Here is a 26,437-nt window from a genome sequence, read left to right as displayed (position 1 = left end):
AATGATCTGATCTCTGCCATACCCTCATCGTCCATGGCTGTGTGTAAGCCTCCAGTAACCTTTGTTTGAGCATTGGATTCAATGGTATCCCCCAGTGAAGAAAGCCCCTCTCCTTGTGATATTACAACTGAAGGAACTTCCTGTGGAGAAGAGGAGGTTGCAGATGAGTAAGAAGATGATGATGAATTGTTGAGGTGAAGGGTAGCACCTAGGTTGTCAAAATCATGAATATTGAGGTTCAATCCCAAGGTCTGTTTTGGAAGAAGGAAATCAGGGTTTTCAGCCATAAGGGGTGGTGGAGGAATTGGGGAAGCAGAAGGCCAGGTGTAAGAATTTGGAACGGCAGGAGGAGGTTGGGATAAGCATGAATAAGACAATTCATCCATGTAACTTGAAAAATTGTTTGTGCATGCTGGATAAATTCTGGGATTTCTTCTAGACTTAAATTTTCCATCTTGCTCAAAACTTGGGTACTGTGAAGGCTGAAGGGATGCTGAATGCCTTTGTTGCTGTTCTTGGGCTTGTTGCTGTTCTTGGTGTTGCCGTTGCTGTTGCTGCTTCTGTTCACTTGCTTCTTTCATAGCTGCCCTGTGAAATTTCAAGGCGGTGACAATCTCCCTCCTAGCCTCAGCCATATTCAAAAGCCTTTCTTGATAAGGCCTGGTAGTGTGGAGTCTCCTCCTAACTTGTTTTTTATGTTGTTGGGGTTGCATGGATTGATGTGCCTGATGAGCACCTACAACTTTGCCATGTTTTGTTAAATTTTGACCATGGGAAACGCCACCTTTCACAACACTATCTTTGTTTGTTGGACTCATGATGATGTCTTTTGTTCTAGAGGTGGTTAGTTGTTTCACTAGGCTACGGATGTAAGCACCAGAGAGAGGAGGTTCTTCTTCAATCTTACTCAGATTATCTAATTCCATTCCTCTTTTTTTAGCTTCAACCTCTCATCTATACGTGGGTCGGTAATTCAGAGAAAGTGGTGAAAGGTTGGTGGAATCGTATCATATGGGTTTTCTCCTACAATTCAGAGGGACAAAACAAAGTACACAACGCAGAGGCAGATTGTGATCAGATTGAAATGCAAGTCCTGCTCCTCTTGGATGGCCTCATGAGCGTTATAAATAGTTGGGACAGCCTTGGGCCTTTCAAATATTTTGGAATTTTGTCTTCAAAATAAACATTGGACTTTTCTTGTTTTGGCAAACTACGTTTGTTACCGATTTATTACCTGCTTTAAATGAATTATTCTCAGTGTTGGTCTCACCATGTCGTGTCTTACTTCAACAGTAATATAATACAAAGCTTATCTTTTTTTCTCAGGTTAACTTAAGATCAGAGTATAACTTAAATATTACTTTATTTTAGTTGACAAAATTTTTAACACGGTCTTCCTCGATGCTCAGAATTCAGCATCTGAAACATGATGTTTATAAAATTAAACAATAACCAATGATCATGAACCTAATCAACCCCTAATTTAATTCTAAAAATCAGCTTTAAAAAGATTATCTAAATCATATTCTTAATCGTCTTGACAAATATCAACTTACACCCTTCACTTCGGTGAATAGCTCATTACTTTTAGAAAAAAGCGACCAACTATACCATAAGTTGTTTCTAATTACTTAGCATAGCAGCTTCACAAATTGAGTTCTCACATTCCATTAGAAGAATAACATGAATAGCATTCACTGCCACACTACATAACCCTATATAAAGACAAATAAAAGCTCTTAAAAAGTACGCCTTCCATTTTAACCAGATGCACTAAAGAATAACATGAATAAAATATTATAAATGCTAATTAATATTCTAAAATTACTGGTTAAGAAATTAAGTATAATTTTTTATTAAAAAGGTAATAATTTTCATAATTTTTAATACAATTCATCATAATTTATATTAAAAACACTATGTTTTAAATTCTTCAACTAATGCTCATACTGAAAATTTATAAAATATTACCGGTGTCTTTAGCTTTGATGTTATTTTAAATCCATCCAAACACATCACCAAAAACTATTTCACAGTGTAAAGACGCCAGTATTTTCTAACATGTTAAAATAAAACAAAACTAATTAAAAATGGAGATTCCTTACGTAACTCTTATTTTTAAACCCCCAACCAGTGGCCAACATTTGACGAGTCATACATAAAAATAAATAAAGACACGTCATTAAATATTAATTATTAAATTAAAATAAATTATTTATCTCTTTTTAATTTTGCTATTTAATCCTCTAGCATTGATCTATTTTAGTCTAATCTTTAACTTTTAAACATTAAAAAGTCAGTTCATTTCAATAGTTTTTTGGTCCAACTTTATTAATAACTCCGATCATTTATTATTAAAGTCTCACCTCCTCTCCATGTCTCAATAGCCTCCCTCCTCTCCTCACCAGACAACCACCATGATTTCACCTTTTCTTTATCATGCTTTCTTATGGAAAGTCCCAACATTGACAATCAATTTTCTATTCTTCCTTTAAAACACAAGCTCCAATTGTCTTTCACTTGTATTTTTATAACTTTTAACTAATAATTAATAGTGTGTTAGACAGTATTAGTATTTCTCTAATAAAACTGTATGAATTTTTTCACATACGGTGTATAATTTTTGTTTATTTAATGGACTAATCTATAAACCAACTCACCGAATTAGTAAGTTAAATCAGATTATTTTGTTTTCTTGCTGATCACAACGGTGAGGTGAGTTGAATTTCCTCGTTTAGAGATAAATTTATAGCGAGCCATTTTGACAGGTCTAGCCATGATTGTCACACAGTCCCTTTGCCCGCCAATGAAATCTGTCACCGTTAGCAACTCAATCCTTCATACCCAATCGGCAGCCACAGAGACACTGTCACCATTAGCAAAGACCATTGACCCTTACCTCAAAGACTGAAACACCAAACAACTCATGCTCAAAGCCATGCAACTTTTTTTTTAAACATGTCATATAATGATTTTGAATTTTATTCGATGATTATTTCGAAATTCTCTCAAAACAACTTAAACATTTTCATTTTATACTGATAAAGTTTTTACTTGAGTGTTATTTTAATACTTGTTGGGGAGGGGGGATGAGGAGAGTGACAAAATAGAGGAAGAAGAGGAAACTGAAACCCTATCGCACCCTTTTTTTCTTTATTTTTAGGCAAAACAATAATGATCATCGTTTAGGTGGCTAAGGTGTGAAAGAGGTCAAGCCATAGACATGATGAAAGAGGTCCTGCCAGCACATTATCAGAATTACTAATAGAGTTCGACAAAACTAACAAAAAGAATTAATTAATTGTAATCTAGCAATTAGAAGATTAAAAGTAAATAAATAAAAATTAGAGGAATAAAATATAATTTTGTGTAATTACTAATTAAATACATAAGGTAGTGATATATAAAAAAAAAAAAAGTAGAAGTAATGGATAAATCTATCCCAAAATACGAGAGTACTTTTTCGAACGAGTCTTCTACAAAATTTGTGTTAGAACTTCGAAGAAATAATTATGTTACATTTGCGACTCAACATGTTGATGATAGTAATCTCATGAAGCATCGTTCGTCCAAACAAAAGATTTGACTGTGGTAACTTTACATTTTCAAATAAAATTTTAAGAAGCGACGTGTTATAATTTAATTGTAAGTTATATAGGATTAGAGTCATATATTTGAAAGTTTAGAATTTTAATATGAATTTTATTAATTGGTATTAGAATCTTTCACTGTGTTTTTCTATTGTGAACGAGTAAAATGAGTGATTATATTGATATTGCAGTGTTCGCTTGCACTAAGTCAATTCACATTGAGTTTTGAACTTGAGTTTGATAATGAAAATATAAAATTTTAATATGGTTTTAAACTCTGTAGTTACGGTAGCTATCTTTTATGAAGTGATTCTTCCAAAGATTCTTAGAACACTTCTATATATTAAAAAATTATACTAAAACATAAATCAAAGACTCCAAAATCTTGTCTGTGATTGACAAGGAAAAAAAGGGATATGGTATGCGTTTATGATTTCCAACTAGCAAATAGCATGGAACATGTTGGATTTGTGAATTGTTCTCTCAATAAAGTCATTAACTTTTTTATGTATAATCCAAAAAATATCCGCCCGCATAATCAGATAAAACATTCCAACCAAAAAACTATAATTTTCTTTCTCCTAACTTAATTAACAGACTATAATAATGAAACAGATTTGAAAGTATAGCTTGCAACAATTAAAAACTACAGATACCACATGAGACATCAATATGACATGATAAGAGACAAAAACAGATATAAAAATATGATAAATTTTAAAATTTATAAAATACAATATGGTTATAATATTATATGTATATATATAGAGAGAGAGAAAGAGAACTTGTATAAATGACAATTCATCTTACAAATACAAATTTTAAATCAAAATAATCGTGATATACATAAATTTTATCATTCTTCTAACTGTAGCATTTTCGTTTGTGTTACTACAAAAAAAATTATAAAATACAATTAGTAATATTCAAATTATCGCATCATAAACAGATACATGTTCAACACAAGTACAGTTACTTTTAAAAAGGGATTTTAAAGAGGATAGGCAAAGGCAGAGTGTTACTTGTGGCGTTGAACAATTATTGGTATTTTCGGTAGCTTGTCTACAAGTATTATGGGACCAAGCTTCTGAAACGTCAGCTAGAGCCTATTGGGAATGACTGAAGAATCTCCATTACTGTTAAAAACTTGTCTAATATTTTCCACATTTTGCATGACAGAAAGGAAGAAACTCCAAATTTTCTGTTTAAACAAGTTGAAGATCATTGGAGTCTTTTCAGAGAGCAGAGAACTTGGACCTCTTGAAACGAATAGTTTATTAAAGACAAAAACACTCCATTCCCATTCCCTCTCCCCTCCCTACTTTCAATTGTATCTATGTGTACTCTTGCAGCTATTGTGTGCTTTTCATGGTAAAGTTTTCCACTTTCATTATTTTACCAAGAAATGATTTAGAATCAAAACTAGGAAGTTTTCTACTCAACAGTAAAAAATGCAATCTGGCTTGAAATGCTCACGAGAAGAAGTTAAATCAGAATTCTCATTCTATTTAGACCCGGAGTAATAATTCACATTCACCATTCATGTGAACGAATGCAGAAGTACATGACTCTCCCTCCCAGTCCTAGATCAACAGTTAAAACCTAAAGTCCAAAATTTTAGAGAAAGTAAATTGGTGAAGACACCTGAGAGAGTAGTTGGAAATGTTAGCAATATTATCCTAATAATAATGCAAATAGAAAGCACCACACTTGACATAAAGACAAGCATACAAGTTGCAACAAGTTCTACGGCGCCATATATCCAACACGATAACCTTTGTCTGTAAAATAATGAGTTTCTGATGTGCATACAAAAATTTGCATAGCTAACACTCGAAGTACCGCGCAAATAAAATATAATAAATGAAAATGAGAAAAGGAAAGAAAAATGAACCTCTTGTGTTTGATGGGTATGCATCTTCTTTTGAGTTTGATTAGAGATCGATAAAACCAAAGGAAAGTAATCGAGTTCACCTAATCTGACACACAGTTGCAGATAAAAAGCTTTTTGGCCAATCACACAATATCTCGATTCCATTCCCACTAAAAACTTCAATATCACTTCAACACACAACACTCCCCACAAGTCTGCAATGCAACTAAATGCTATTATTTGCAACCACTCTTTTCTCTTCAGACTCTCTTTTTCTTCTCATTCTCATTTTCGTTAGTTGCCCTTCAAACCACGGTATTATGAGGATGATGCTTTTATTTTATTTTATTTTCGGTCTTTTAAGGGTACATTAATAGAATAATAATTAAGTTGTTTTTAATATAATAATTAAAAATGTATGGCTATGGCTATGAATTTTTAAATAAAAGTACTTTTGAAATTATTTTGAATTAAATATTTTTAAAATTAAATTTTTCATCATATCAATTTATTAGTATAAAATAATAAATTAAAATATTAACAATTACTTAATGAAAAAATAAAAATATATTAAAATTATACTTTAGAAAATAGATCAAAAATACATATTCTTTTAATAGAAATAGTAAAATATTATATAACACATATTCAGAGATATATTAAATGAAAGTATTTTGAGTGATGATTATTATATTTAATAATTTTTTATGTTTAATATTTATTTTTTATTGAATCTTGATTTCATTTTAAATTTTATAATTTATTTTTAATTTTAAAAATCCTATTTTCTTAATTCATTCATATTTAATATAATAAAGTCTTAATTATTATATTAAAATTATTTTATTTTATAAAAATTCATGTAATATAATTAGCAAACAAATTCATGTAATATATGTTATATATTTTTAAAATGATTTAATAATATCTATGGAGTGCACAAAATATTTATTAACATAAAATCTTAAAAGTTTTAATAAAAATAGCATTATATGAATTTTTCATTAAAAAAATATTTTATAATTATTTATAATATAATAAAATGTTCATAAATTGTGCAAATTACTACCTAGTTTATTAGATAAGGTAAGTGAAAGTTAGTTAAAAAAATATATTAAATACATGTTAATCAACGTGTTAAAATATTAAATAATTTTACATTTCTAATAAAATAATAATTTTAAAATAAAAACTTTTATAATTATATTTTATTAATTAGTATTACTCATTCACAAACAAATAGTATTTAAAACGCACATTTTAGCTTAAAAAATAATTTTATCAATTCTAAAATAAAACAAAATATGCACTAAATAATTTAGCAATAATGACATAGGATTTGACTTCTGATGTGACAGAAACACTGAAAAACAATAAAATGAAATATGCTTTCTAAATGCCTAACCCCGTCTTTTTTAATTTTCCCATGAATGAAAATATATATTCGCAAAAAAAGTCATATATTTTACTTTTAAGTAAATTATTTAATTATTTTTAAATAAATCATTTTTTATTTCAACATCAATAAACCAAATATATTTATCTAATTATCAGTATTATCTGTTTCTAAATTACAAATTTAAGTCTTCTAATTATATTCTATTTTTTGTGTCATATAATTTAGCTATTATTTAATATATTTTTAAAACATAAATTATTAGTTATTTTAAAATTTGTAGTAAAACAAAATTTTATATCAGTATATTAAATTCTCAAATCTCAGTTTCAATTCTTTTTTTTTTTCATTTTATGTGAATTTTCAGTAGCTTAAATTATTTTTTTTATTCACTATTTTAATTACTCCTATATCCTTAATTTTTTTAAAAATTGTACGTTTTAAGATTACGTGTAGCTTTAGTCTTTAATGTTTGAGTTTAAATATTTAAAAATAAGAAATTTTATTAAAAATTATTTTAAAATAGAGTAAGTAATTTATTTAAAAACTAAAAATAGAATGAAATAGATGATATACATGGGCAAAATATGAAGGGCGAGTGATTGGGTGATGGCGTGGGACCCGATCAGGTGCAGGTGGTGTGATGACGGATATGATGTGACATCTTAAATCGAACGGCTAATATTAAATTGAGAACTGATAGTGCTATCTATCACTGACCTTGCCACATCGCCTGCGCCTCTAGTCTCCAATCGGATTGAAGTTGCCACGTGGGCAGGTCAGCAAAGGAATAACACCCATCATTTCAATTCTCATGCAGATTCACTAATGCACATTTTTTATATTTTTATTTGAAATTATGTAAGTTTAATTTTTATTTAGTGATAAGAAATACCTAAAAAAAAAATGTGATAAATGGACTATCATAATATAATTCTAATTAATAGTTGTTAATTTATATTTATATTTCATGTATTATAATAAATGGAGTATCAATTTGTACCACATATAATTATAAATTTTATAAATCAAATTAAATGTTCAGTATAATGATTATTTATTTTACAATCTATTTATTATTTGTAATTTAAAAATGAGAAAATTAAATATAATATTAAATAAATACAATAATTAAAAATTAATTAATATAAAAAATAATTATTTTATTGTGAGTAAAATATTAAAATATAAATTATAAAAATAAGAAAAAAATCTTTAGACTATGTTACTTTCACGTATGAAATTATTTACAAAAATTAAAATAAAATATTTCTAAAAATTATCATATCTTTTGAAAAATTTATTAATTTATTCAAAAAAATATACTAATCATTTTTAAATTATGAAGTAACCAAAACAAACATCTTTAAACAAAGCTATAATTAACTACAAACGAATAATAAAAAATAACAGAGTAAATGATTGTAATATTTTATATGAACCTCTTCCTTAACTTGTCCTTATCCTTAAAGAAAACTCTCATGGAATTGAATTTCTCAGTTTGTTGTTTTTCTTTTGGGCATTAGTATTTCTCTCCGTATAAAAAAGAATAAATAAATTTTACTTTAATTAAATAAAAAATATTTAATTTTAAAAAATACACCTATATTTAAATTAAATTTATCAAAATTATAATACAACAAATCAGTTGTGTTAAGCTCATATAAATTGTCATTAACTTATTTTAATAATTTAATTTAATCTTAATTTATATTTTATAAAAAAAATTAAGATTTATTTTTGAAGCAAGCAAATTTTTTTTCCTTTGACTTCTTTTTCTAGTATATATATATATATATAACTTTCATGTATTTTCTCACGATGCTTCTAACCTTTTATAGATGGATAATCAAATTCAATTGTAGAAACTATTTAGTTTACACATGAGAAAAATATATATTATTGCACGTATTTATACACGAATCAACTCATGTGTGATGATGAACGGTGACTTGTTACTTACGAGTAGCAAATTTTTGACAAAATAAAATAATATATATGTGTAATTATTCATAAATTTGTATTGGGAAGGTAATTTGGTATAATCTTTTTTGTTCGTGTGTGATGATGTTTGAATTTTCTCAAACGTTTAAAACACGTTACAGTAATTTAAAGTAAATTTAATTTTAAAGTATTTTGAGTATATTTTTTTACATTATCAATTAATTTAAATGTTATTTAAAAACAAAGCATAATTTTTCATCAAAAATATAAATTTTATTAACTTCAATTATTAAGATCGAAGATAAATATTTTTTTAATAAAATTTTATTAAAAAAATATTTATTATATTTTTATAATTTTATGTATTTTTTATAAAAAAAATATATTTATAGATATTTATTAGGATTGAAGTTAATAAATATCTAAAAATATTAATATGATATATTTTAAAATTTCAATGAAAACCTGTTTGTGGAAAAATTTAGGCATTTGGTAAGTAAACGGCAGAAAATGATTAAAACTTAAAATAATCAAACTAATAAATATTAACGGATGATTATTTTAAATAGTATATATGTTAAAAAGAAATTAAGCATAATCTTAAATTTAAATTTTGTTTATAAAAATACACGTGGTGAAGATAAAAAAAAAAGAAGAAGCTTAAAACAAATAATGAAAACCTTATTAGTAGTGTCTTGATATTAACTTTCTAATTTTATTTGAATATTTTAATTTTAAAAATCAAGTAGGTGTTTTATTTGTTTATTATCTATTTTAAAATATATTCTTAAAAAAAAGATAAAGTCTTAATTCCATTTCATATAAACACCGATCTTGATTTGGTTATGATTGATACATAAACTTCCATTCTTATTGTCTATTGTTAAATTCGTGAATTTTTGTTTCGAAACGGCTCCGTACGATTCAGCAACGTTGTTTTGTCAATTAATGTCTGTTATCATACTAATTAACAATGTGTACTATACTAATATTTTAAATTTATTTATTTTTAAATATTAATTAAAAATACAGTGAAAAAATAAAGGCTAAAATTATATATATATATATATAAATGATACGATACAAATGTAAAATTTGACAAAAATATTAATGTAAGAAAACTAAAACATTTAATACAACAATATAAATAACATGTTTAAAAAATTAGTGTAAATTAAAAAGTTAAAATATTTTGACTTAAATACATTTTTAAGTACTCTAAATTATTTTTTGTTAGTTTTATCCTACAAAATTATATTATTTTTAAAAATGATCTTTACAACCATTCAGTAATAACGTAAAGTAACATATAACATTAACAACAATTTTAAAGTAACATACGACATCACATGTCTAAATATATGTTATATTATTAAAATATATATTTTATAAAGATTAAAATAGAGTAAAAAATAGAGTATTCAATAAAATGTAGCCATATTTCTAAGACCAAAAACAGATTTTACTCAAAAGAATTTTAACAATAAATTGTGTTTTTCAAACACAAAATACAATAAATGGTATTCTTATCAAGAATGTAATGAATACCGAAAAAAAAACGAAAAACTAGTGAAAGTTGAAAGGCACTAAAGCCGATTTGCTTGTAAAGCAGGGAAGGGAAGGACAATGAGAAGCAAAAATGAAAGGGTCCTTTGAACTTCAATCAACAATGTGGTGGTGACCAATAAAAATGCCAATTATTATTAGAAGAATGATGGTAACATTTTTTAATATATTATTTTAAAATTAAAATTTATTAAAAATTATAAAAATACAAAAATAAAATAAAAATTACATTATAATTTTTAACAAGGTGAAATGAATTAAGAGGATTTTAGAAAATGTGTTACTAAAATTTGTCTTATTGTTAATGGTAGAGTGATAGGAAAGATTGAATTGTCATTTATGAATTGGAATGCCAACCCTCCCAGCATTTGCTTCCCTCAATTAACCCCAAAAATTGTTGAGTCACTTTCAGCTATAAATAAGGATGGCGGTGGGACCACTTATGTGTGTTATAATCTGTCACCAACTTTCCTTGTTCACCCCTATCACCCACCCATGCAATGCCATTTGCTTTCATAATAAAACAAATCAAAGCAAGGCCATGGATTCTCACCCCTCAACAGAGTGAAGGTCAGAGAAGCTAAATGCTTGTTTTTCATTTAGATGTAATATTACAAGTTTATTATTATTATTATTATTATTGTTTTATTTAATATTAATTTTTAGATGTTCAAACCATGGAAAAGAAAAAAAATTCTTTCACATTGATAAGGGGTTGAGACACCTACCAAGTTGAAATTAAGACCCTTTGATGTTGCTTCGAGCATGGTTTTGAAATGGCAAGTTGCAACCGATCAACCTCTAGAAAAACCAATCCTTTTTATGTGAAATAGAAACATTAAAGGTACTTTTGTCTTATAGATAACTATTGTTTTTATTTGATACCCCCATCCTCTATGCATAAGGATATGATAACTACAACATATGTATAGTTGAGATGCACCCAACTTTTTAATTTTTTCGCGATATGCATCTTGTGTTACGATTCTCTGTACCAACAAAAAATCCAAAACAAAAAAGTTATGCCTACTTCATTTGCATCACACTTATATATAATTTTAAAGTAAATACCCTATATTTTGCATGGTTAAAGCCAAAATTATATGTAAACAATTTTGATAGAATTATCATAAAAGAAGCTAGTATTTAAGGCATAAGAAAAAACAGCAATTTTAAATCCAAATGCAAATCGAGTTCGGGTTGTCACATGAATGTTTTCATAATGTTTACGATAAATGTTATCAACTTTTGTGGCTTCTTATTTAAAGTTTAGAAAAATTTTCAATTCAGATATGTTAAGATAAGTACTCTTATTATCATCTCCATAATTAATCTCCTCTAATAATAATGATTTTTTCCCCTTTAAAGTCATTTATTCATGGTGTTTAAATTGGTTCTTTCGCTACAGTTTCTTAGTAAGGAGTTTATGATTTTTTTATAGATAATAGTATGATGGATTTATATTTAAAAAATTAAAAAATATGTACTCATGTGTGTATATCTAGGACTGGTTTTAAGTGTTTGGATGTATTAAAATTTTATCAAAAGATGAAATAGTTATTATAACTTCAGATTTTCATTGAAAAAATAATTTTCAAATAGAAGAATGCCTGAAGCAAGTTAATTATTTCAATGTTGAGAAAATTTTGGATAGAAAGTTTTAGAATTTAAATAAAAAATCGATGACAAAATAAAATTTGCTCAATATTAAAAATAAAATATTAATGAACTCAAAAACATTTTAAATAAATAAAATCACACAGTTTAAACTAAAAGAATGAAAAGTATAATCGAATTTAATTAAAAGGATAATATCCTTTTATTTAATTTTGGTCTTATAATAAAAGAGAAACAAGCAGAATACCAAAACATTACTATTGTATAAAATTTTATTATTGTTATTTTTGTGTATTTATATTTTACATCATAATATTGTCATCATATATTAACGCGAGAGGATGCAGGCATTTATATTAGTTTTTTGCATGATTGCCACAACCCACACTTCTAATCAAATCAAAGTGTGTGTTCTTCTGGGGTTGGCTTTAGAACCCATTTGTAATTGGTAAAATAACATTTTTCATTAAACATAAAATAATGATAGAACCTACACAATTTTTAACATTCAAACTCCAGTTGGAAAACTGTTTTTGCATTAGAGAAATATTATTTTTACAATTATTTTATTTTATTTTTTGATAAAATAAATAAAGATTAAAATGAAAAAAGAAAAAGGATAATCAAATAAATTATGTAACAAAGAAATTTTTTAAAAAAATAAAAAATTATTGTAAGCATAACACATCTCTCTGCATTATATACTGAACAAATAAAATGTCATGCGTGAATCGATGAGCTAGCATTAGCATGCATAGGCCGATGAAGGGGGCAAGGGTGGACCCTTCCGAAATTATTTTAATATTTATATGTAAAATTTAATTTATCTAAAAAAATTATATAAATTTACAATTTATTAATGACTTATTAAATTTGAGTTTTTATATATTCTTCGTTTACAAGAATAAAAATTTCTTTCAATTTATTTTCTTTCTCGAGTATCGTGTAAATTTTCTTATATCAATCACATTTTTAAATACTATTTTTTAAATTGTGCACACCCTAATTTATTTTACTGTTAACATTAAAGTTTTTTATATCTTGAAACATGCAATTTATAAATTTAAATTTCAATACATCAGATCAAATTAGTGATTGAATTAAATAATTTACTTTCAAATCATTTTCATAAATTTTAAAACAATGTTTATTTCAGTTATTCCTTAAAAAATTATTCATAACTATATGATAATGTTTTTTATTCTATTATATTTTTTTAATTACTTAACTATAATAATTTTTTACATATTTGAAACTGATATTTTTAAATTTTATATAACTAAATTTAAGAACACTTATGTAGTACAATGAAAAACTAATTTTTCAATGTTGGTTCCATTAAGGAAAATAATTTATACACATTTCTCTTTCTCACACTATCACTTATTATAGAGAAATTCTAACTTATATAATAGTTCGATGGGAACAACTATAATAATAGAGAAATGCTTTATTTTTAGCATTAACTAGATTATGCATCTTCTTCCATGGACAGATAGTTTCCAATTTCACACTGCTATTTATGTGCTGCTCACAATGCTTCCAATAGTGATGGTAGTTGAAATTGTGGGCCTTAGGCCCAATGGGCTAAATTTGTTATCTACCCTTATTTAGATGCTTAAAATCCCCTCTCTAAACGATAGAACTACAAAAATATAATAGAATAGAGTTTTGGAGATAATTTAAAAACTCCCAAGCTAGTAAATGTCTCTGAAAACCCTTCCCTTTCTTCCTCCAAAGTGAATGAGGGGCAAGAGAATCAATTTTTTGAGTGCTTTTACAATACAAGAAATGTTTGCAACATGTTTCACCATACTTTTTTATTATTAACTAAAATTTATTTAAAATTATAAAATTATGTGAATTTTATTCTTAATTTAATAAATTAAATATTTTTATAATTTTTAATGATTTTTAACCAATAACAATAAGGTATTTTTTTAACAACAAAACCTTAGTTCAAATCTTATGCTTTCATAATGCCATTAAAATTTGATATCTTTTTTTAAAAAAATTTATCCATGTTTTACCAAGTAACTAGGAGTAACTAGGAAAAATGCCCGTCCATTGCACAATTTGTTTTCTTTTTATTTTAAAATATAAAATATATAATTTAAATATAAAATATATAAATATAATAAAAAAATTATTTGTCAAAATAAATTATTATTTAAAATTATTTAAAATATATATAATTTAATATTTCTTAACATAAAATAAAATAGCATACAAATATCTTATTTTTAAAATATAAAATAAAATTTATATTATTTCATAATATCATAAATTATTCATTATTATAAAATTTTAAATAAATAATTATAATAATAAATTATTAAATATAATGAATGTTTTAATATAAATTATAAAATTTAAACAAAAGGCTTTATAATTTTTTATTTATATTTATTGAATTAAATTTATATGATAAACTATTTTTTAAAGATGACTTTATATATTTTAAAATTTAATATATAAAGTAATAAATAAATAGAGTCATATATATAAAGATAACTTTCCGCGTTTCAAAGATAATAAATAGGTAAAATTAATTTTACACATAGATATAAAATATAGATAGATAGGCAGGCTAACTTTAATGCTGAGGCCCCAACTTGTTTCCGTGTAGTAACCCTTCGAACGATGCATTAGCAATTTTATTTTAGTCTACAGATTTTAGTCAACGTAGTTAATTTGATTCATGCTGATTGCAACTACTATAATGTTCCATTGTCATCTAGAATAACCTTAAAAGTTTCAAATAATCAAAGGATGTCTACTAACATATGAAAGGGAAACAAGCTTACTACTAGAACTAGTTGTTTTCCTTCATGAAACATGTATCCGTCAATTTCACCCACTAAAATATGTCTCACATCAGAGGTAAAAACAAGAAATATACTCCTCAAGAAAAAAAAAAATCATCAATAAGGTCATTCTTTGATAACAATACTCGCTGAAAACAGTGTAAGCCTTACAATCAATGAACAAAATAATAATATATATTAGTTAGCAATCATTCACTTGGTTAGTAGTTTCCATCTCTTCCACTAGCTACCTATTCCTCTAACATTTCAAGTACAACTACAAATGAAAGGAACATTGTATCAAGGGAACAGAAAAAATATGTTAATCAAAGTCAAGATTACTATCACACAGAAGCCTCTATCCTAGGCTCAAATGAAAAGGCAGACATGAAGTCCATGACTTGGCCATTTATGCAACAGTTTGGCAATTCAACCCATTTGTTGGTCTCCAAATCACACATAATATAAGTACATAGCTCAGAGGAGTTCAAACATATAAAGATATGGTTACCAGCTCCAACACAGTTAATATCTGCTTTCTTTCCATACCACTCATGAGAATTTGCTACAGGCATTGCTGCAATCTGATGCCAACATCTATTAGCCTCATCATATTTCCATACCCTAAGACTTGCAGTTTCCAAGAATTCTGATAACAAAACAACAAGCATCTCCCCATTACACTCCACAACATCAATGGAATACTCACTAAAAACAGGCAACAACCTGGGATACTCGAAGAAGCACTTGCATGTCAAATTGCAAGCAACAACTTTCCCTGAGGAGCTAACAAAATACACAATCTCTTGACCATCTTTGTCAGTGATAACTGATGAATATTGCTTAGATGGGCTTCTCTGCATGTTACTTGCCACCACAATTCCAGCCTTGCTGAGGAAGTACACAACATTGTCATCAGTTGAATCATATTCCACTGAATTACGGTCTTCAACCTTTCTCCTCAGTGCAATCTCACCTTCCCAACAGCCAGAACTTGAATTGTAGACCTTAAACAAGAGATTTGGAAGTTCACCAACAACTAGGACAACTTTGAAGGAGAATTGGTCTTTGGAAGTTGTGCTCATCACAATGGCATTGAGAGGTTGATGTTCTGAGGTAAAATGCAGTGGAGGGAGTTGTCGACAAGATCCTGTCACAGGATTGCTTACAATGAAGTTTCCTGATAATTTTTGGTAGCAAATCAAGCCCCCAGAAGCTGCAACTGGCATGCAACTATGGTTACATTCTTCTTGCAGAAAAGGTGGGTGATTTAGCCTTTTCCAAGTACCTTCAGCAGAGTCAAAAATAACAGATTGGTTGAGGTTGGGAGCAACCATAAAAAACCAAGGATCCCTTGAAGGAATGTGAGAGCAAGCAAGCTTGAAACTAGCAGAAGCAGCAACTGATTTCCATCTTTTGCACACAGAAGTTAGGCGAAAGAATGTGGAAGTTGGTAACCATGAAAGCACCCTTTCAAAGAGATCTTGATTAAGGTCATCCATAGAAAAACTGTTGAAGAGTATATGATCTCTATTTTCTGGTGACTTTCTCTTCAAGCTTACACTTTGACTATGCCGATCGTTACATTCCATTGACAAAGAATAACAAAAAAAACTGCAGCACAACAAAGGAATATGTTATCAAGCAAAAAACTTTTCCACTGTAAAAGCCTATATATGGCCAATAAAAGTGAATGGAGAGTTCCAAATTGAACCAAATATAGAATATCTAAAAGGAACTGAGGTAAAAAAAATAAGAATATTAATTATATCACAACCCTTTGTTCCTACTCTAGAAAGAACCACACTCTTTCTCCTTCCCTGATAACTAATTTCTCAACAACATCACTATTCTTCAGCTTCTCAACAAAAAATTGCAAAGTTGGGAACCTGTTAAAAGACCCTCATACCATAAATAAAAGAATGAAGAAAGAAATAAATGGTACCTGTTAGTAGTGAAAGTGGATAAGAGATTATCAGGAAGAGAACAGAGAGAGAAAGAGTTGAATGGAAGAGATGAAGAGAAGTAGCAGCAAATACGAAAAAGGGAAAGTAAGGTAGGAAGCTTCGTTCGTTGGAGTTCGATTCGGATGGTTTGCACTTTGACACCGTCGTCAGATAGGGAAGACACGGCTCATACACATGTCAAATGTGACAAACCTATGTATCTGTGTGTATATATATATATATATACAGCACACAGAGAGAGAGAGAGAGAGAAATTATCTATTTTTACATTAAATTTTTAGTTTTAAATAAAATTTTAGATCTTTAAAAACCGTGGAATGTTTTAATTTTTTTAATTAAGGTTCTAAAAATTAGTTTTTAACTTATTTTTATTTTAACAATTTGTTTACTTATTCTATTATTTATTCGCGTAATATTCAAGTTAACTTGTGTAATTTATTCAGGACATTACTTATTAATAGCATTAAATCTTTCATATTTTTATCATTCATATTATATAAATTAAGTTAAATATTATATATGAACATTTTGTCCCAAGAAATTAATGAAATTACTACAATAAACGTCATGCGGAAATTTTTTAAAAATTCAAATAAAAAAACGAAATTTTAGCCTACTAAAATTTCTGAAATAACGTTATGTAAAATATGTTTATCACATTAGTAATTGTATCTCACGTTTTTATAATCTCTTTATTATAATTAAAAGAAGTTTGGATGTGTAGATAAGAGTGTGTCTGAGAAGGGAGTGGTTGACTCTACTCTGAAAGGAATCTTATAAGGCTTAGGCTTAGGATTGGGGAGTTGGAATTGGAAATGGAAGCAGTGAGTAGAGTGCACAGATGACATGACAATAAAAATGGTGGGAATGGCATTGCTTTAATCGGGTAATGCATAAAAGAAAGAGAAAGGAGGAGGCAGTTTCAATTGTCAAAGGTGGTGGGTTTTTGGCTCCCAAAGCAATGGAAAAAGCAACCAAACCAAACCTCTGTTTCTGCTTCCTCGTTATCCCAATCTTTGTCTTCTTTTCCCTCTCATCCCACAGAGCCTACTATGCAGCTATGCTACTCCCCCACAAGTCAATGCTCATTCTTCCAAGCCCCACCTTCACGGCCCAACCATTTTTTTATATCAATTTTGTTATAAAAATATTAATTTCAATCTTTAAAATTTCAACTTAAATAAAGTATTATTGATAATTTAAATTCTAAAAGTTGAAGTTAATATATATATATATATATATATATATATAATGTCACAAGTTTGGATTATATTATATTAAATTAAAATGAATTAGTGGTGTGAAAATATGGAAAGATTAAAGCCATTAATTAAAATATTATTTCCTTTTGCTTCACCTTGTGTGCTTTGAGCAGAAGCAGATGCTTTGAGCATGCACTGGTCTCGATTCCGCACATGATGCAACCTCATTTGTCAAAGCTTTTGCCTCCTTTCATTTTTACCCCTAAAACATTTTTTAAAATTTAAGTTTAAATGAATGTAGAAGAGAACATTACATAGATAAAAAGAATTGTCTCTTCTAAAATCTTTGGGGTCATTTTTTTTAACTGTGAAATAAAAAAAAAATACCATCAAATAGATATATATGGTAATAAATTGATAAAAAGAAGGCTTCTCAAAATCAGAAACATATTTCAGTCATTAGTCTTTTTCAATATCCCGCAGAATTGAAATAAATTGTCTTTTTCGAAGTAAACTGAAATAAAAGTAGAGTGTCTTATCTCCGTTTTAGATTTTGCAAATTATCTTCTGATGTAACAAAAAAGATATTTATTAATCAGCTATTCGTTATTTTCTGCCGGAAGTGCAGGTAATCCCAATAATTCTCAAATATTTATTAGTTAACTCTTTTTTATGGCCTTTAATTGGCTTTTATATCTCATAGACTTCAAACGTTCATTATAAAAAATAAGGTAAATTCCTCTAATAATGTTAACGGCTTTTCTTTAATTTTAAAAATTAAACTTCTCTCTCCCTTAAAAATTGATATAATTTACCTTAAACTTATTTCAATATGAACAAATATTTTAGAAACTCTCTTTCTATGCAATTCTCAATAGTAAGATTGTTTGGACTTTTGATAATGTAAAATTTCTATAATGAACTTTTGATACTTTAAAAATATAAAATGCACAATTTGAATTATTTTTCTAAAATCAACAGTAAGATTGTTTGGAATTTCATTTTATCTTTTAATAAAATCTGAAAAGTGAAATTTTTTAATTTTATATTTTTTGTAACATGTGACATCATCATTATTTAACACATTCTTATTTTATAAAATTTTAAAACTAATACTTACATTCCCATTTTTCTTTAGCATTAGTATCACTTTTAAAATTTTCTTGCATATTAATTTTTGTCATAAATAATTATTTACACTTTCAAATATTTTAAAATTTACTTTGTTTCCTTAAATCTCAGTTACCTGTAAATTTCTTATTATTTATTTGAATTAATAATGTGCATTTATCTTATAAGTTATCTTTTTCTTCTAATATTTCTACATTCTACGTAAAAATATCCAGTTAATATACGAAAAATATACTAGCGACGTCAAAAATTTAAAAGAAAGAAAGCATGTGTTTAAGAAACTCATGCATAATAGCTTATTACCATTGTATGGTTTGTTTACGTTAAACCCAACACTCAAATATGACATATTTCATCTATCCAAAAAAAAAAAGTAAATTTTGTAAAATTAAAAAGTGTAACTAAAATTAGACTGGGGGCACAAATTGCAAAGAAAATTTAAAGGGCACATCACAAAAATTTTGCTTTCTTTAGGTATCATGAGTTGAGAGAAATAAGGAGTAAGGAGTTATTTTCTCACTATAATCAAATTAGAGAATCCACCTAGAAATGTTACAATAAGATCCAAGGTTCCAGCAAATAATGAAACCTCAGATAAAAATTTCCCAACTCACCACCTCTTTCCGATGATGGGATGATCAAATTGATATGAACAAACAACAAAAATAGCTCGCCTAAATTACTAACTTGTTGCCTGATATTTCCATTTTCTTAACATCATTTCCTCCGTCAGCTTCAGAACTGTAGGATGACAATCTCCGCTTCAATTGATGCATTTCAGCCGAGGATGTTTCTGTGGAAAAAGAACCAATGCCAGAAGATACTGCATCACCATCTTCCACTAGGACATCATGGTTGTTTGCACTGGCATATCCATTGCTATAATTTGCATTGCCAGTGCATTTAATCACATCTACATGTTCTGACTCTTCCCGCTTGTTTTGATAATCCCCTGGAGCAGCAGAATCCTTATCAAAGCAAGAAAAACCATTTGGCAAACATGGAGAAGGATCAGACTTAGCCATATCATTTTGAACTTCCATGAAGCCTGAAATCTGTTCTAAAACAGGTGAGCATAGATTTGATCTCTCCATATTTATATCCACCAAATCTTTCACAGCTTCAGAACTATGCATTGAAGATGATTCAACAGCACTGCAGGAAGTCTCATTTGCAACATCAATAACATCCACGTCCTTAGTATGCCCTCTTTTAACTCCAGAGTTCATTCCGGTCAAAGTCATGTTTTCACAAACAGAAACCTTCAACTCTGGACTGTTGTGAGATTGAAAAACCTCACAGCCTCTACTAGAAGTTACGGTCTGCATATCCGAGAGGCATTCAGCTTGTTCATCTAGGCCAGGTTGCACGTCCACCTTGACTGTTTGTGCTTCTGCTGTCTCTGAAGATTCAAAAATTTGAAGGCCTGATGGTCGAGCACTAACCCTACACAGGAGCAAATAAAGTCATATATGTCCACTACTTCCATAAAAGAATTTGACACAAACTATTGTCCATAAAAGATGCACCTGCCCCACATGAGATTGCAAAATTAAACACAATCTCAAATCATGTAGGTAAACTAATTAAAACTGGATACATCACCAAAGCATGGGGGCCTTTCTCATGTAAAAAGTAAAACAAACATGGCTATGACAAAGTGCACTGAAAAATTAAGGATGCATTTGAAAAACAGTTTAATTAAGCACTTGCTTAATTAACTGTGAGCTTATACCATATATTTGATCATAAAACTTCTAGGAATAAGCTGAAAAGAGCTCATTAGAATCATAAACTATTTTCATAAGCATAGGATATACAAACAAGGCCCAAGTCTAATACTAACAAAACAGAATTTACTCTTCTCTTGGTCATACATACAAGAAGGTTGGCCAGTGTGACAGAACCAGCTATTTGGCCAAACGACTAGAATTTGGCTTTTCACTCAAAAATATCCAAGATCAACATAATTTCATTGAACATAAAGAATAAACTTAAGCACCCAAAACAGAAATTACGTTGAAAAGAAAATTAAAATGACAAAATCGGGTTAGCTAAAGTTCCAAGGGTATCCTATCATTTAGGCAGCACCACATGAAAGATAGATGAGCACATGTATCATTGAAATAATATTGTCTGAAAAAGAGAACTGTAGGCTCCTCAACACATGATCACAAGAATACCTGCTATACAACAGCATATATGCACCCTGAGAAAGCACCTCTTCCAATTCCACTCTCGTAACCTGAGAAATATAATGCAGCCCAGATAAGGAAATTTAAATTTCAAGCACATCATAAAGTTCAGTAAACCAAAAAAAAATGTTCAAAGCTGCATGGCAACACAATGAAACTTACCTTCCAATCATCAATTCTGTACCAGTTTCCACAGAAATCCTTGATGTAGCAGATGTAATGACCAAAAAATGAAGCATTCAGCATATCAATATGTACTACAACAGCATATAGCTTATAAATATCTGATCCATCTCCAATTTCACTCATGTAAGGGTTAAGATCCAAAGTCTCAGGGAAGGTTACTCTCTTGTTAAGTTTTCCAAACCTCCCACTCTGCATGTTTACAACACAGCAGAAAACAAATGATGAGAAAATTAGACAAATTCAAGAAACATCCAAGTCTTCAAGCCTTTATGTACCAGTAGGAAAAAGAAATAATGTACTAGCAAAGCATGCTTTGCTGCGTAGTCATAGTAAACTAACATCCTTACAATTTACATCACATAGCACATTTTGAGAGGAGAAATTACAACAAATCATCATAACTGATATTTATATTACTTAAAGCATCGCTCAACAACTCAGCAAGACCAACTAGATTAAATTATTAAGACCTGAAATCTTTTCAAGGCAATTGTAAGAATATTTGGAGCTCGTTTCACAGTGAGACGTTTCCATGCCTTAACATAACCCTTGCACCTGCTAACAGCAACAAAACTTGGTTAAGACAGGACCAGTCTGACAGCAAAAGCACATTATCGAATCCAAACACCTGAATTATATATTTCATGATATAGCCAATTTTTCACCTTACAAGTTCCCTACTTATAAATCATTGTCAAAATTTAGTGTCTGGTCATCAGAAAACACACCAAAATGAAAATAAATAAATAAATTCATAATATGATACATTTAAATAGGAAATAAATTTTTACTGAGAATCTGGTATAATCAAGACACATTCAGCTGTTAACTTAATTTTAAGGATTTTTTTCAATTAAAAAAATGACTATTAAAAGAATAAATTAGTGAGAGAAGTTGTGGTTATGCCACACAATTGTTCTGGTATATATTGATTGATTGATAATCAATTAAAGTATGTTCTCAGCAGATTAAAAACTAATCTCATGCCTAGTAATCAATAAATCATTTTCTAACCTAATGAACACCAATATGGCTGACTACATATTAATATTCTAATATAGATGTTAATTTCTGTATGCATTTCAATAATTAATTTACAATATTTATACATATTTTTCCAAGCAACCTTACCCATCACATTTATACATATTTTCCCCATGAAGCCATTCCTTGGCAGTAAATTGGTCTAGACATTCCTCCAAGGAAGCAGCGTCTCCATGGATTTCCACAGTCAAGTCCATCATATTTTCATATTGATTTGAATTTTTTTCACATTCAGTGCAAATCACCTATTTTTTTTCAGAAGCAAGAAGAATGTAACCATGTCAGAAGCAAATAACACAAAAGGTAGAAATTGATAATCACTCAACAAATAAGGCTTCAAAGATTCAAAAAGTCCAACACGCAAAAGACTAATCCTTGTGGAAATCATAACTTGGAATGCACAAGAAGAAAATCACATGACAACTTGAATCTAACAATGACCAGAATCTATCCAGAAAGCAGAAAACTATTCTTCAGTCACAGTTCAGCTTTTTCCACTCACTATGATTGACCAATTCCACGTTACAAGTTAAGTTGAGCACATTATACAGAGGCTAAAAAAAAGGTTTGTCTTCATCAGAAGAGCACAACAAAATTTAACCTACACAGACTGTCGTTTTCCAACTTGACTAAAGAAACAGAGTTCTAAATCATTATTCTTAGGGATAGACTAAATTCTTCAGTTCATGAAATTTGAAAAGCAAATGCAGCAAGCATCATCCAGTCATTTCATGCTAAGTTGCTAACAATATCATTATGTCTTTATAGTTTCATTATTATGCTCAAAATGACACAGTAAAAAAGGTATCTATATTCAAACCAGAAAACTTTGATTTAAATCTGATTAGATGTCTCACCTCAGATTGAAGGTGGCCACCAAAAATGTGTTGGATAAGAGTTGTTTCTTGATGCTTAGGAAGGACAGCTTTTTCCCCACCAAATTCATCAAGACAAACAGATTGCATAGCATCAATGGCAAACCTACAAAGCATTAAAATGGTGTGGGGGGGGAACTTTAGTGTCAATACCAAATTAAAGCTAAGATAGGCACCCTTCTAAATAGTCAATGCCCAATTCACTATGGAAAGTCAAATAAATTGCTTCAGGAACAAAGAAACCTCATGAACTCGTGAGCATCCTCTTGTCTTCCATAACCCAGTGTACCACCAATATTAGGTAAACGAGAGAGGATATTCATCGGAGAAAATGCCTGAGAACCTATCCTCGCCTTTTCAACATGGATTTCAAATTCACACAGAAAGCACCAATCATTATGACAGCCTGGAAAGCCACATCTAACCAACATAAGTATGAGGAATAATCAAGATCCAGCAAGAATTAAAAAGTGTAACTTATGACATTACATTCTCTACGGTGCCCCTTCTCTAACAAGTAGGCAATAAGAGGCCTTGTGAATGAGAGACATTGAAGAACCACGTTTGCAAAGCAGCTGCACAGATTTGCAATGTACATTTAAAACTCCACCACAGTTCTCTCAGTGCAGTCTATCAATAGTAGCAAGTAATAAAAGGCAAACCTGTTTCCACAATTTAAGAGTCCACAAGGAGGAAATCCTGGCTTGTCCCAGTTAAAAAAATTAACAAATTCATTGTAAGGAAAAAGATCCTGGAAAACAAAAACTATAATGTTAGCACACTGAAACATAAAATAAATTATAAAGACTCAACCAGGTAAAGAATGTATCATGTAATCTTATCAGTATATTTATCAACAATAACAAAGCCTTATCCCACTAGCCATAGGATTCAGTCAAAACACATTTTCCAATTATCAATATAATAATAATAATAATACTCACATTTTTAGGCTGCTTTATAGGCCTAGACGTTCCACTACCACATTCAGGGATCAGGGCAATAGAAGATGTACTTCTATTCACAGGTGCAGAAGCTCTGAACCCACGATTAATTGGCCCAGTTTGAGCCAAATTCATTGCACTTGTGCTCTGCAGCTCCTTGCATTTCATCTTATGCTCAGATTTCCAGTGTGCCTGTTGGCATGCTTGTGAACTGAAAAACCAACAAAGCCAAGCCAAAGTCAGTTTTTTTTCAAATATATCTACAAAAAATATATATGAACATAATAAATACAAGAACTCAAGATTAACTAAAATATTAGTCGGTCAACTTGCTCGGTCAACGTTGAATTTACAGCTCGAGATTATCTAAAAAAAAACCGACAAGGAAAGCCAATCAAGCGTTATAACTCATTATTACTGGGATGCGTAACACGAATCAAGCAAATATCAGTAACGTTTATCAAATAACTGTTTTTCTTTAATGCCAAAAAGAAAGAAAGAAAAGAAAAAAACCAGTATCGAACGGATTTGCAACGCGAACACTTTTTATTGCCATGGTTGCGACAAACGGCGCAAAGAGAATCATCCATGATAAGGCCAGGCATGGCGTGGTGTTGTTCCCCTTCAAAATTGGCGTCAACCTCAAAGTACTTGGATGCGGTGTTCTTTACCAACGTGTGCAACCCAATCGCCATCACAAAAGCTGAGAATACGAATTGCAAGAGCCATTTCAGATCCCATGATACTCCAGAGACAAGCATCTAAGATTATCGTTTCCCCGATCCTTAGGGCTTTTCATCCATTCCTTCCTTCACATCACTGCTCTGCCAACACCACAAACACCGGATTAGGGTTTTTTCTTTCCGTTTTTGAATCCTTTATCATCATTCTCGCTGTGTTGCTTTCTCTATCAGTATCACTGTGACAGAGACACCTCTTAATTTCGCTTTTTTCCCCTTTTCTTGTTAGTTTTCAGAAACAGAACAACTTTGATTAGGAAGCAGAGTTTCGATACAAAAAATGTTTGAGCATTTGATTCTTTAGAGAGAGAGAAAGAGAGAGAGAGGTGTGTAACCTTGATTTCTTGGCCTTTTATGTCGTTGTAACGTTCTCTGCGGTTTTCTGTTTTCCCTGCCCTTTCAATATTTCTTTCCCTTTTCGAAACACATTTTGTTCAATGCAATCACTGTACTTTCTCGTTTTATAATTCTATTCTCAATTGTATAAAACTTACCCGCACTGTCTTAACTGTTATTTATAGCCTGATTTAAACTTCATCTTACAAATTAATATTAATATTTATTTATTACGTTAATTATTGAGATAAATTATAATTTAAAAAAATATCGTTAAAAACACGAGGTAACATATCTATTTAAGAGATAAAATATATATATTTTTAACATTGATAATGTTAAAATGTCAGGATATAATAGATATGAATTTAGATTTTGTGTTTTTATTTTATCAATAGCTTGTTCGAGAGAGGTGTAGAGTTGTCGTGAGCTAATGAAAAGAAAGAGGAAAGGAAGATATTCCAACTCCAAAGAATGCTTTACGGAATGTGTCCACGTGAGTCTCTTGCGTTTGCTTGTGATTGTGAATTTATCGTTATTCACGCTTCCCGAATGCTCTTCTCGTATTATTTCCTCACTTTCATCTTTTTTAAATTAATCTTATACTTTTTCATAAAATATAGTCTACAAATATTTATAACAACATTACACTATAACTAAATTTAAAATGAAAAGTAACAATAAATTAAAATATAATATATAAGAAACTAATATAGTGATCAAATAACCGTGGAAAGTTTTAATAATAAATATTTACTGGAATATCACTATTTATTTACATTTGAATAATCTTTATATAAACAATTTCATTTCTATCCCTGATAAAAGTCCATATGAGAGTTTTTTTAAATTATTATATACAAATAATTTTTAATATTTTTCTGTTTTTAAAAGTTACTTAATACAAATTCAATCTTCTAAATATTTATATTATTAAACTCTTTCAATATTAAAAGATGTAGACTTTGATCTTAATTTTTATAAATAAAATAGAAAGTACAATTCACAAGACAAGTTGGTGATT

The 26,437-nt window shown here is 29.0% G+C and overlaps 3 protein-coding genes across 6 annotated transcripts in view; all 3 read right to left on the bottom strand.

Annotated features, from left to right (window-relative positions):
• Positions 1-1,095, bottom strand: part of LOC113865997 (vacuolar protein-sorting-associated protein 36) — a 2,947-nt gene extending 1,852 nt beyond the window's left edge. Inside the window, exon 1 of the mRNA XM_027500856.1 lies at positions 1-1,095. This exon is cut by the window's left edge and continues 228 nt beyond it. Within this exon, the coding sequence (XP_027356657.1) occupies positions 1-926 (926 nt within the window). The 5' untranslated portion in view covers positions 927-1,095.
• Positions 1,096-15,100: 14,005 nt separating this feature from the next.
• On the bottom strand, positions 15,101-16,399 carry LOC113865733 (F-box only protein 13-like). Its single transcript, XM_027500460.1, has one exon. The coding sequence runs from the start codon at positions 16,383-16,385 to the stop codon at positions 15,138-15,140; it is 1,248 nt and encodes a 415-aa protein (XP_027356261.1). The 5' UTR covers positions 16,386-16,399; the 3' UTR covers positions 15,101-15,137.
• A 3,136-nt stretch (positions 16,400-19,535) lies between these two features.
• Positions 19,536-25,563, bottom strand: LOC113864519 (ubiquitin carboxyl-terminal hydrolase 18-like). Of its 4 annotated transcripts, none has more exons than XM_027498334.1 (12): positions 25,413-25,563; positions 24,851-25,161; positions 24,338-24,548; positions 24,056-24,144; positions 23,883-23,968; positions 23,637-23,799; positions 23,376-23,499; positions 22,606-22,763; positions 21,945-22,029; positions 21,451-21,663; positions 21,277-21,338; positions 19,543-20,539 (listed from the first exon to the last, which is right to left on the bottom strand). In XM_027498334.1, the coding sequence occupies exons 2-12, from the start codon at positions 25,096-25,098 to the stop codon at positions 19,768-19,770; spliced, it is 2,211 nt and encodes a 736-aa protein (XP_027354135.1). In that variant the 5' UTR covers positions 25,099-25,161; positions 25,413-25,563; the 3' UTR covers positions 19,543-19,767. The 4 variants fall into 4 exon arrangements, with proteins under 4 accessions (XP_027354134.1, XP_027354135.1, XP_027354133.1 ...); XM_027498332.1 differs by having other exon boundaries at positions 24,851-25,156; positions 25,413-25,521; XM_027498331.1 differs by having other exon boundaries at positions 24,851-25,293; positions 25,413-25,486.
• Between the last annotated feature and the right edge of the window lie 874 nt (positions 25,564-26,437).

This window comes from Abrus precatorius, unplaced genomic scaffold (genome assembly GCF_003935025.1).
Source record: "Abrus precatorius isolate BTA unplaced genomic scaffold, Abrus_2018 Scaffold4, whole genome shotgun sequence".
Classification (NCBI taxonomy): domain Eukaryota; kingdom Viridiplantae; phylum Streptophyta; class Magnoliopsida; order Fabales; family Fabaceae; genus Abrus; species Abrus precatorius.
Note: the sequence above shows the minus strand (reverse complement) of the source record. Positions and strands in the feature narration are given on the sequence as shown.